The 12230-nt window shown below is 32.6% G+C and overlaps 3 protein-coding genes across 3 annotated transcripts; 1 reads left to right on the top strand and 2 right to left on the bottom strand.

Annotated features, from left to right (window-relative positions):
- Positions 1 to 1019: 1019 nt before the first annotated feature.
- LOC123675812 (probable pyruvate dehydrogenase E1 component subunit alpha, mitochondrial) lies at positions 1020 to 4178 on the bottom strand. Its single transcript, XM_045611335.1, has 3 exons — positions 3705 to 4178; positions 1515 to 1899; positions 1020 to 1460 (listed from the first exon to the last, which is right to left on the bottom strand). The coding sequence occupies exons 1-3, from the start codon at positions 4050 to 4052 to the stop codon at positions 1033 to 1035; spliced, it is 1161 nt and encodes a 386-aa protein (XP_045467291.1). The 5' UTR covers positions 4053 to 4178; the 3' UTR covers positions 1020 to 1032.
- A 1157-nt stretch (positions 4179 to 5335) lies between these two features.
- On the bottom strand, positions 5336 to 8676 carry LOC123675813 (insoluble matrix shell protein 4-like). The gene is made up of 3 exons (XM_045611336.1): positions 8519 to 8676; positions 6410 to 6958; positions 5336 to 5493 (listed from the first exon to the last, which is right to left on the bottom strand). Exons 1-3 carry the CDS (start codon positions 8544 to 8546, stop codon positions 5453 to 5455), a joined length of 618 nt encoding a protein of 205 aa, XP_045467292.1. The 5' UTR covers positions 8547 to 8676; the 3' UTR covers positions 5336 to 5452.
- A 2087-nt stretch (positions 8677 to 10763) lies between these two features.
- On the top strand, positions 10764 to 11963 carry LOC123676256 (39S ribosomal protein L2, mitochondrial). The gene is made up of 2 exons (XM_045612043.1): positions 10764 to 11329; positions 11494 to 11963. Exons 1-2 carry the CDS (start codon positions 10885 to 10887, stop codon positions 11943 to 11945), a joined length of 897 nt encoding a protein of 298 aa, XP_045467999.1. The 5' UTR covers positions 10764 to 10884; the 3' UTR covers positions 11946 to 11963.
- The last annotated feature ends 267 nt before the right edge of the window (positions 11964 to 12230 follow it).

Raw genomic sequence — 12230 nt, 5'->3', positions numbered from 1 at the left:
TTAATTGGTTTTATCACAGTCAATTTCATATCTTGTTCAAACTTAGGAAAGTACGCTTTGAATTTTTTGGGATTTCTCGCTTCATCTTCACTTTCTTCTGAATTACTTGAATTCCAACTTATATTATCGATCAATTCTTCACTTTCCGAACGAACTAAGGGAGTCCGATAATTTTTCTCTGTCATTTTCAAGAATTTCATTTATTCAATTTCGGTCAGAATATTCAAGTTATTATGTTTATTTATATTTATCATTATTCAAAAATTTGTTGGTTAACAACAACAAAACACATTCTGTGGTTTACGGGTTGACGACGTTGACGTTGACATTGAGAACTCGACTCCTTTTCTTCTGAAAATATCGTCTTTATTCTAGAGTATAGAATAACAGGAGGGAGCATAACCATAGACTAACTAGTTTGTCTATGAGCATAACGTCTCAAAACTGATGAACAAAAGGGCCTTCGAATAGTCGACTCACGTAACAATTAGCAGTGGCGTAGCAGGATAAAAATTTCATTCATCCAAAAATAATACATTTCGGTGAAAATTAATAATTTCATTAAAAAAAGTAGCTGAGGCTACCGGATGTAGGGGTACACTGAACTATATAAATTAATAGGTAACTTTTACATTTCAGCAATTTTATTATTATTATATTATCAACAAATTGACCAGCCTTAATAAGTATGTACTGAGTATAACGTATTGATGAACAAATTTAGCTGATACTCGTATAGTGAGTAAATTCTGTAACTCGGAGGCCAACTATCAAATTTGAAAATTTGAGATTTTTGTTGAATGTGCATTTTTTTCTTATTCTTAGTTTCATCGGCTGCAGCGAAATGAAAGGCCGATGTTTCTGCTGAATGAGAGAGAAAGAGAATTTTTATGCAGCCATTTCTAGGGGGTTGCCTGGTCAGTTGTCACTGTCAAATTAAGTTTGGTTAGGTTTATTAAACGCTTAGGAATGACTAGGTTATGAGTTCAGATGATGGTATCCATAATAAAATTGATAGGTGTGTTTCATATTTTATTTCTTCGTATTGATATGAGGTAAAGGATTCGAGGGAAGAACATTTCGAATTGGCTCTAATGATTTCACATAGACGTCGGTATGAAGCTCTGTGGGTGCTGGAAATTTATCTTTTCTCGAAAATTCTGTTGCTTTCTCGACAAGTTTCTTTCCATCCTTTTCTATAGCTTTTATTTCTTCTGCTGTAGATAAATTTGAATCTATGAGATATTTCTTCAATTTTTTAAGGCAATCCCTTTTTTCTCTCATTTCCTCTATTTCTTCTCTTTTTCTATAACTGGTTCCAGGGTCAGACATTGAATGTCCATAATATCTGTAAGTCATGCATTCTACAATTATAGGTCCATTTCCTTTTACGATATAATCTATAGCGAATCTCATACATTCGCGGACCGCTAAGACATCCATGCCATCTACAAAAACTCCTAAAAGAATAATTTCACTTAGCGATACAATAGATAATCACATTATCTTTTTACCTGGGATGTACTCGCATCTTGTGTAGAATTTAGGATTTGCTGACACCCTCTTGTAGAAGGTACCTAGACCATAATAATTATTTTCTATCACATAGATCACTGGTAAATTTAAGAGTTTTGCCATGTTTAATGATTCGTAGCATTGTCCCTGATTTGCAGCTCCATCGCCATACATAGTGACTGAAACTGCTTCTTTACCCAAGTATTTCATGGCAAAACCTAAACCAGTACCTACAGGAATATGGGATCCTACGATTCCGTTGCCTCCGTACAATCTTGGAGCATACATATGCATAGAACCACCCTTTCCTCTGGCGATACCACTTGCTCTACCTGTCAGTTCACATAAAATTTCTTCAACAGTAGCCCCCAAAAGATAAGCCATCTGTAACGACATTCATCAATATATAATAATTATATTAGATTTTTTTGTTCTTTATTGACAAAAATTCATCAATACATTTTGGCGAGGCGTTCTCAGTCAATTTTCAAGATGAGCCCTCTGTAAAGAGATTGCGGTGTTTCATACCGGGCATACTGATGGAATCAACAGTATGACACTCAATGATGTTGCCATCTCTCGGTCTATCAGGGAGTAGCTACAAAATTATGAATGAAAACAATATTCCCTTCCTTCAATTTTTCATTTCATGAAGAAGTCAATGCCAATGTCATGAAATGAAAAATTTAAGAATAACACTAAGTTGGCTCAGTAGCTTTTGAGCACTCGTCATTCAATCGTCCTTATTATACATCTGAACTCGGTCGGATCTCTTGTGAAATATTTATTATTTTCTATTTTACTTGAATTATCTCTGGTTCTGGCGACCCGACTAACACGTCATGCTTGTATGTTGCTTGAAATTTTGTTTTAAATCGAAATACAAAATTTTATCTCAATGGTATTTTCAGTTGAAGCTGTCAAAAAAAACGAAATTACGGAACCCTTAGTTTCTAGATTTTTCCATTTGGGAATTATCGTCTTTAAGACCAGCCGAACATAACTGAGTAATAGAACTTTTTTTCAAAATAATTAATGCACATTCAGTGATATTGAGAGCTTCACATCCTGAGGGAATAATTTTTTCAACATGATTTCAACCTTTGATTTATTTTTTCATAGCCGATTACTTTTCTGATAAGAGATTTGACTCATTAATGCCGGAAAAGGATATGCGGTGAAGATATATACCTCAATTGCATAAGCAGTATGATATTCGAGTGACTCGAATGAAAGAAAATTAATTGTTCGCATTTAAAAAATCAAGCAATGAATGATGGTATATCATCTTGAAAGTTCTATGAAACTAATTTTAGGTGTAGTAAAGAGAAATCTATTTTTTTCCAACAGAAGGCTTCAGTTATATATATCTCGCATTGTATGAGTTCGAACGGGTCTATTGGCGATAAAAAGATGAGATTTCATACTACAAAAACTTTTGTGACAGTTTAGTGATTAGTTGACTCAGTTTAGTTTGAGCGCGCGTCAAAGATGGACACTAGCATAGAGTTATTAAGCTATATTTTAGTTTTTCTTCGATGAAGGTGAAAATTCAAGCTAAGCGGCTGAAAATGTCAATGGTATTTATAACCCTGATACTCTAACAGCCGATCACGCGCAATTTGGTTTCGTCAATTCTGTTCCAGTACTTTCGATGTGAAAGATGCACCACGCACTAAAAGGCCAATTGTCGAAAATGTCGATAAAACCATAGACATTGTCGAGTCCAACCGGCACTGTTTCGATTGATCAAGAGCTAAAGATTGCACAAAAAAATTATATATAAATATTGGCGAAGCTCGGGAACCAAGTCCTCCAAAAAGTTCCTTGTAAGGGATATTTCTCAGTTCTATAACAAGTCTTCTATGTCTATCTAGATCCCTATAAAAATCTCCCAATAGCTATGTAGCAATTTTTTTCTTTCTTCGAGTGAGATTGCTTCATTCACTTAGCAAAACTCTTTTCGAATACTGTTTTGATATCCACAGGCCATTGGGTTGAGTCACAGAAAGCCATAAAACTGTTTTTTTCGTCTTTCAATTCTTCAACATTGTATATTTATTATAATTAATTTGGTGAAAACCGCTAACTTATGAGTATGTGGCAATCTTTTGTTATTTCTCATAGTATGATATTCGAAGAAGTAGGAAGCAGTTCTCAATATGGAATCTTGAAAACATTTCACCTACCCCGTGGGCCCTATAGGAAGTTATACAGACATCTTGGGGTCTCATTGCGGCCAAAATTCCAACACCAACTGCCTCTTGTCCGGCATATAAATGACAGAATCCTCGTATTACCTTCTCTCTATACATTTGAGCGCAGCTGTTTTCAAATCTTCGAATGGTGTCCATGTCCTTAAGAATATGAAGACCATCTTCTCTTGTCAGGGTGACCGACTCGGATGGTCCATTTTTCAAATTGTGTAATGCATATGGCGATTGAAGTTGAATGGTTGCTTCATTTGATTTTTTAGCTTTCGAGCTGACGTTCACATGAATTTGTTTCGAAAGAAGCAACCGTATACGGTTGTACATTATAAGAAAACTTCACATTAAATTTGACATTTTGGAGAATTAGCACTTTCGAAGTGAAATCGGCGATAATATTCAAGTTTCACATTTTTCTGAAGCTGTCATATGTGCACCATCGAAATAAGATTTGGAATGTACCTCAAAGTATTACTCTGTGGAATGTACTAATAACATGAAATCCAGAACTATACTGGGTGTCACGGAAAAAATGCGACAAACCTTGAATGAAGGGCATCATGAAAGACTCGTGTCAAGAGATTTCAATCGCCTGAGTGCCTTTTCGTTTGGGATATATAGGGTGATGTTCATCTTATGAGTAAAATTTCATAGTTCAATAACTCTTTGATAATCGACCGAATAATTTCAAATTTGGAAGATTTGTCACCCTTTACTGTCCTTCAATATTTCTGAAACTGAATAAATCAGATCCGGACTAGGAAAATTTCAGTTTTTTCTATTTTCATGAATATGTACTTACTTCTAAATTTCTGCTTGGCACTTTATACAGGGTGATCAATAAACATTCCTCTTTGAAAGAAATTTCATAGTTGAAGAACTCTTGAATAATCGAAAGAATTATTTCGAAAATTGCAGATTTTCACCCTTTACGAATGCCTTCCCTAAATTTTCCTCAATTTTTTTTAAAAATCTTTCAATCAAAGAACTGGATAAACAATAGAACAAAAAACAGCCAAAAAATTGAAAATATTTGAACTCAAAAATAATGAATCAAAATAAAAAGGTATCATAAAGTGTAAAGCTAGGCGCTTAAGACAAACAGCTCTACGAAACCATATGACTTCGGTGCGTCAAATAACTGAGTAGTGGTTAAAGTGGTTTCAATGAAAAAATAAGTAGATTGAAATCCAAAAATGTCGTCGAAACGTCACCCAAAGTCACAGTAAATTCGTCCAATCCAATTCGTTTCTTATTATGTTATAATATGTTTAAATCATTCAAGTTTAAGACCTCTTTTCTATAATTAATTTTTTTTGTCAAATAAATTGATATCGTTCTCAGTCTAATCCATGAGGATATTATTGAATAAGACAATTTCCTTAAGCTTCAAGCATCAATAGCCTATAAGGAAGGTATATCCTATGAGAAAATAAATGTGATTGAGGATGTAGAAAAAGTTCTGATTATGCCGAATCTGAAATCGAAACATAAAATGAATGAAAAAAGCCTTAAACTTTCAATAATTGAAAACCTACTCTTCAAAAAGTCACTAGGATAGAGAAAAACCTCTCTTGATTCTCTCATTCATCAAAATAACAAAAGGTAGGTACATTTTCATATTATTAGTATAAAATTATTTATTCGACTAATTGCAAATTTTATAAAATCAGTGAATACTCATTGGCATCTGAAATAAAATCCTTGATTTAAGATTTGTTATCCAATCAAGCTGGTTGACAAGCTCCCCTAAAGGCAAGGTTGATATCTGAAAAAGAATTATTTCATATAAAAATTATATAATAAATAAAAAAAATACAAAAAACAATTTTCTTTCAATATAATATATACCTACATAGGTATTATATTTTTTCAACGTACTCCTATTTTTTTATAGATAGCAGTTTCCGACTGAATATCTCAAAATATTGAATCGAAATTACCAATTAAGTTTAAATTGCAATAGACACAATGTAATGCCATAGAAAGCAGACACTGATTTTGGAATATGCATTCTCTCTGGTTAATGTGGCATTTTTTGCCTCCACGACATCTTAAATTCTATTGGTAATAATTCTTATATTCGAATCTGAATGAGTAGAAAACCGCTCGCAAAAATAGTAGTGAATTTCATAGGAATGAAAGAACAAAAAAAAAATCATTCCATTTTAAAAAATAGAGTTGATTTAGTTTTTATTTTGCGATTCGATTTTTTTAATTTTAGAAGAATCAAAAGATGGCACCGTGAAACCTTGCCACTCTTATATTTAAAGTTTTTCTTCATCAAAATATAGAGAGACACATAGTGCAATTTGATAAATTGCAAAGTGCTAAATATTGAAATCATAAATAGTCCCCTGAGCCAACTCATTTCCTTGCTGTAAATTCCTTCAATACGTTCCGATATGGTACCAAAGGTCTATAAAAACACGATAAACACCATTTGGCACATTTAAGGAATAATTCTCTAAAATATCCCAAAAGGCAATTTATTCACAGTTTAAAGGGACCCACCAAATGAATCTCAAATACGACGTGAAATTTTTAAAGTTGATTTTTTTGAAAAATAATATTTTCCTTTCATCTCTATAGCGTTTCACCCTGTAGCGACTGCTCCAATCGCTCTCTGTTGCTACGCCACTGGAACATTGGATAATCCTTAAAAATTTTCACAAATAACTTACTCAATCCACAATTTATGGCGCAATTGAGTCTCTGCTCGTTGCTGTAGGTTCTAGAATCACTTCCACACACTGGATTATATTCTGGGGTCGTCCTGCACAAAGTCATGCAAGAGGTGAATGCTGGAGAAGCTGTTGTACTAAAATCTGAACCAGTTGTTGATGTTGTAGTAGTACTCTGTTGTCTTCTTGTCGTTGTAGATCTAGAGGTTGTAGAAGATGTCGGTCTATTCCAAGCTCCATTCTGGTTATTGCCTGGTCTATTTTGGTTATTGCCCGGTCTATTCTGGTTATTGCCTGGTCTATTCTGGTTATTTCCAGGTCTGTTTTGGTTAAATCCTGGCCTGTTTTGGTTAAAACCTGGTCTGTTTTGGTTAAATCCAGGTCTGTTGAATTGAGAGTCTTCTTCGCTACCCCAGGATAACGAACCTTGGTTATTTCCTGTTTGTCTGTTGTTTTGATTCAGGTTGTTACCTGCATTTTCCCAAGAAAAGCCAGAATCTTCCAGATCTGGTGTATCCCATTGTGCTGCTGCGAATGCTATCAACAGCACTAGAAAAAAATGGAAAACCATATTTTTTTTATTTAACTCGAAAGAAATGAAATTGTAAAAAACGATCAAATTTTAAAATACGTTTCCATTATTCAAGGGTGATGAGGATGTACGCCCCATAGGCATATTTTTAGGATAATAGATTTTTAAGGTAAACAATAAATTTTTTCGTACACTGCTGAGAAATCTGAGAAATCTCCCAAATGTTCATTTGTTTATAGAAATCTATCATCTGGTCAATCCTCAAACTACAATAGCAATATTTGAATAAATAATTATGCAAACATCTTGGGGATTTCTCTTCTACTCTCGAGTTTGGGAAAATCTTATTATGACACTCCCACAATATAAGTTCCAAACAAATTCACATGGTGTGAAGTACTTTTATCAAAGCAAACGGTTAATTCGAATGGGATTAATAGAAAAAAATTGCATGTCTGAAGCTTTGTAGATAGTTATGTTTGCAGAAATATTTGTTTATGTTTTGAATATACCGTTTTCAAGGTCGGCTATAACGAACTATCATAAAATATATAATTCATTGAAAACAATTGATCATCTCTGAATTCTCTGATACTTATCATAAATTCAAGGGTTAACCTAAAGACTTCCTTATCTTTTGGACGTGAATGAAAGTTGTGATGAAAACCACGATTAAGTTTTTTCAATCAAAACAACAATAATGACATTTTAATGGATATAACGAAATTTCAATTGAAAAAAAAAATCTGTTGAATGATACACTTCCAATAAATATGATGTGAAGAGTATTCTACTGCAGAAGAAATAAATGTGAAAACTTTTTTGTGGAATTTATAGCGTTTTGTTGTAGAAGTATGTCGGTTAATGTAATTTTTGTTAGAATACTCAAAAAAAATTGTCTCTAGAATGTTAACACTTTATAAATTTAAAGCAGTTTCCATTTGTTTCTTCAAACCAAATAAATTAGTTAGAAAAAAAGTTCAAATTTCAATACCGAACATTTTTCAATCAAAAGAATCAATTAATGAGGAAATAAAAAAAAATAATTTCCTTGAACATTTGGACTTGGGAATTTTGTATAGGTACTCCTATTGAAATATATTTTTTATGAATAAATTCAGCATATTCATGATGATGGTACCATTTAATAAAATAGCATTTTTGAAACCTGCAATAATTCCAAAATTGTTGATAATTCATAAATATTTCATATGAGGAATTGTATACATTCTAAAAATAATATTATTAACCGGTTAATTTTTTATTCAAGTTGGGTATACAGACGAAGGCCAACAGCCATTTCTTCCGTGTCTCAGAAATTTGTACAAATATTGCATTTAACAGATATCGATTATTAGTGTCCTCATTATTCTAATTTTTCAATATACTCATATTTATAGATTTAACAATTCACACAATAGCTTTCTATGTAATTCTGAAAACCAAAAATATTTACGTAAATACTAGATATTATTCTACTTATTTGTACATGGCCTCTTCACTAGTGAAATCAAATTATATATCAATTATTTTCAAACTTCAAGTAAAAAAAAATATGTTATAATCAATCAACTTACCTAAAAAGATGCTTATATTTTGGATCATCGTCTGCACTTCGTCAGTTGTTTTCAACTTCTGATACTTCGCTCCCTAGCCGCTAAGGATATCAACTGGTTTGCGTATCAAACAAGATTTAAATTAATCTTCTATTTTCTTTCAGGAAATTCCTTATTTCGTCTCTCGATGACGATCTAACATTTCTTATCAGTTGGAAAAAATAATGACAAAGTTTCAATATCAACTCGATAACGTTTCAATAAAAATACTCGAAAATTTTTGGAATTGTAGGCTATTTTGTAGATTGTTTTCAAAGATGCACGTGCTGCTTTATCATTTGAGATGATAAACCAGAAATCGGTGGGATTTTCTCGATGAAATTTTTATGTGAGAAAAAATTATTACTCTAAGAAGTTATAAGTAGTATATATCTATTGTTCGGCTAATAGATACACAGGGTGGGTCGGGAGGAACGGGCAAAACTCCAGGATCGTATTATACACGTAAAAATAATTCAAAAAAACTCATATACTCTTATACGATTCTCATTTGTTTTCGAGATAGTGCTAGTGATAGTATTAAAGTTGAAATTTTTTTTCAAGTTTTTCTTTTATAGTAAGATATTCAACTGAAATTTCGCATAAATATTATCATTGATAGTTCACTCCATGTGACATGCCAATTTCGATAGCAAATCCACATATTTTCTTTGGAACACTGTCCACTGTTCTGGAGGAAAACAAGGGATAATGTTCCAGAGAAAATATCACCCTGTGGATTTGCTATTGAAATTGGCATGTCATTCATGTTGTCATTAAACTATAGAAATCGTCAAAAGTTTTAATTTCACACAGCAAATCAACCAAGTGTCTATCCATTATAATCTGTGAACTTCAGATTATAAGGATAGACACTTAAGGTTGATTTGCCTTATTAAACTGAAACATTTGATGACTTCTACAGTTTGTTAAGAAATTTACTTATATATCATGTTATGTTATATATACCTATATATGTTTGGTTGGATTGAGTAAAACAACCGGATGAACCATTATTTTTAATTCGAATAAATGTTGCAGACATTATCGATGCAAAAATGTTTGTGATTAGTGAAATTGATAAAAAAAATAATTTGTGAAATTCGTTAAAATAAAAAATATTTAATTCCTCCTTCCAGGAATCCAGATTTCTAGGAAAAAGTAAATAATGCCGCCCTCCATTATTTGCCTATCCTCTAAAACGGGCCCTGCGGTTTCAGCTTCTCCTGCTCAGTTTTGACTTTTAAAAAGCTTGAACATTTTGTTTTTTTTCTTTAAGATTATATCTAACAAAACAACCGAATTATGCAGATGATCCATTTTTTTAAATTCTAATGCGCCCACGCCCAACTCAAGTTAATTTGATATAAAAAATGAAAAATATTATAATAGAATAGAATGTGATATGAGATAATAATACTTCTTATATATCTTAAGAAGGATAAGGTGGAATGGAATCGATTCTCGTATATTTTGCATTTAATTCTGAGGATTCAACATGCAGATCGGAGAATTGAAAAGAAAAATAATCCAGAAGCCGCCCCAAGTGTCCATAAAATTCGACAACGTTTAGCAAAGCGAACGCCGACAAGGCTGATGAGTGCATATGTTTTTTTTTAGTGTCGACAACTCGTAAACAGCCCTATAAGGGTATTATTTGACATCTGGATGTTTATGAGTATAATGCATAATGACGCACCTTTGATGGTTTTTGATGTTAACTAAATTTGTCGGTATTCCATCATCTTCATGTTGTTGCTGACCGAATTAAATCCCATTCGGTACTTTGAATTTCTACACATGTGATTTTTCTTGATCAAGCTTGAAATGCCGCCCCAGGCGACCGCTTACCCTGCCTCCCCCCTAGCGACGGCCCTGGACTAACTTTATAAAATTTCAGTAATGCGACTAGTAAATTCTGAGAAATTAATTATTTTTTTAATCTACCAATGATACGATCTTCACAAAATTCTGCTTAATCATTTTTTTCCACTTGTTTGCAAGTGATTTCCAAATATCAGCTTGATCAGCTAGGTATTTTTTCAATTATTGCGTTCATGTATGACTTTTAAATTTATTTATGCAATACAAATCAATACAATGGAATAGAAGTCATTAGGCTGTAACGAAAATTATCCACTTCGTTTTCGATAATGAGATTTTTCCATCCCTGAGCCTTATTCATAGATATTCTGTCATCTATGATTATCGTTTTAGGCAAACTGGGAATATTTAACCTAACTTCAAGAACTTTTTCTGTCAATTCTGCCATATAACCAAAATTGATTTATATTGAATAAAAGAATGTACTTTTTATAATCTAATTTCCCGAACACAGCAAAGAAAATATGAACACACTAAGAATATTTTCTAAAATAATACTTGAAAGTCCCCCCATACCAGTTGTTTTAACTTCTGTAAGATTCAAGTATGTAGAGAAGCCTCCGAATGGAGTCAACTACAGAAGAAAAATCCACTATCCTGAAAAATATACTATTAAACCTTTAGATGTCACCAACTTAGCTGGAAGACATCCAGTTACTGGTAAACTAGTAATTAAAGGTCTTGGTGGAGGTATAAAGCACAAATATCATTGGATTGATTGGAAGCGTATAGGTCCTAAAGAAGGTCCCCCATTAGAAGAACGGGTTATAAAAATAATTGAAGATGGATGTCGTACCGCAAATGTTGCTCTAGTTGCATCTGGTCAAAAACTTCGTTACATCTTAGCTACAGAGAATATGAAACCAGGTGATATAATAAAAACATCTGGTCATATTCCAAGAATACCAGGTAATAATTTTTATGGAATTCTGATATAATGTGAGAAGGTTTTCATTTCTGGTTATTTTAATATTGCACTACACAATAAATGGTCCTGCTAGCTATGATATTCCAATAAGATTTAAGACTGAAAATTATAGTGAATCATATTAGTTGGATATTTATTTTTTCAGTGAGACCAAATGAAGGAGATGCTTATCCTCTAGGAGCTCTACCATTGGGAACACAAATCCATTGTATAGAAAAATACCCAGGTCTTGGTGGGTTTTTAGTTCATGCTGCAGGAACATATGCTACCATACTTAGAAAAGCAGATAAACGTGTCATTATAATGATGCCAAGCAAAAAAGAATTCAGTCTGCCAGAAATATGCATGTGTACTGTTGGTAGAATTGGTAATATTGAACATTCTTCAATTCCGATAGGATCTCCTAACAGATTGAGAGAATTAGGATATAGGCCTAGATCAGGTTTATGGCAAAGAAAAACTGGACGTCATGGAAGAAAAATCAAACCTCCTCCACCAGTAAAACTAATTCAAGCGGATGACAAGGATGAGGAAATCATTCAGTTGACTTTTAAAGGAAAATTTGTCAAAACTTTATGTGCACAATTTCATTATTAAATGAATAATTAGTAGGTATCCATGTTTTCAATTTATTCTTTTCTTATAAATTAAATGACAGTTACTCTATTTCCACTTCAAAATATTTAATATAATTATTGTTTTGCTGCACAGTACTTCACATTTTTGAATAACCTAAAAAAAATAAATAAATAATTAAAAGTGGATATAGAATAACTGCTATTTAATTTCTATTGAAATGAATTTCCTTCAAGTGAAGACCGAATCAATCTTGTGACAAAATATATATTTTGCACTCGGTGTTATTTTATCCCATCCTTCTGA

Source organism: Harmonia axyridis, chromosome 3 (genome assembly GCF_914767665.1).
Source record: "Harmonia axyridis chromosome 3, icHarAxyr1.1, whole genome shotgun sequence".
In the NCBI taxonomy this organism is placed as follows: domain Eukaryota; kingdom Metazoa; phylum Arthropoda; class Insecta; order Coleoptera; family Coccinellidae; genus Harmonia; species Harmonia axyridis.
The sequence above is the reverse complement of the archived record's forward strand: the minus strand, read 5'-3'. Positions and strand labels throughout refer to the sequence as shown.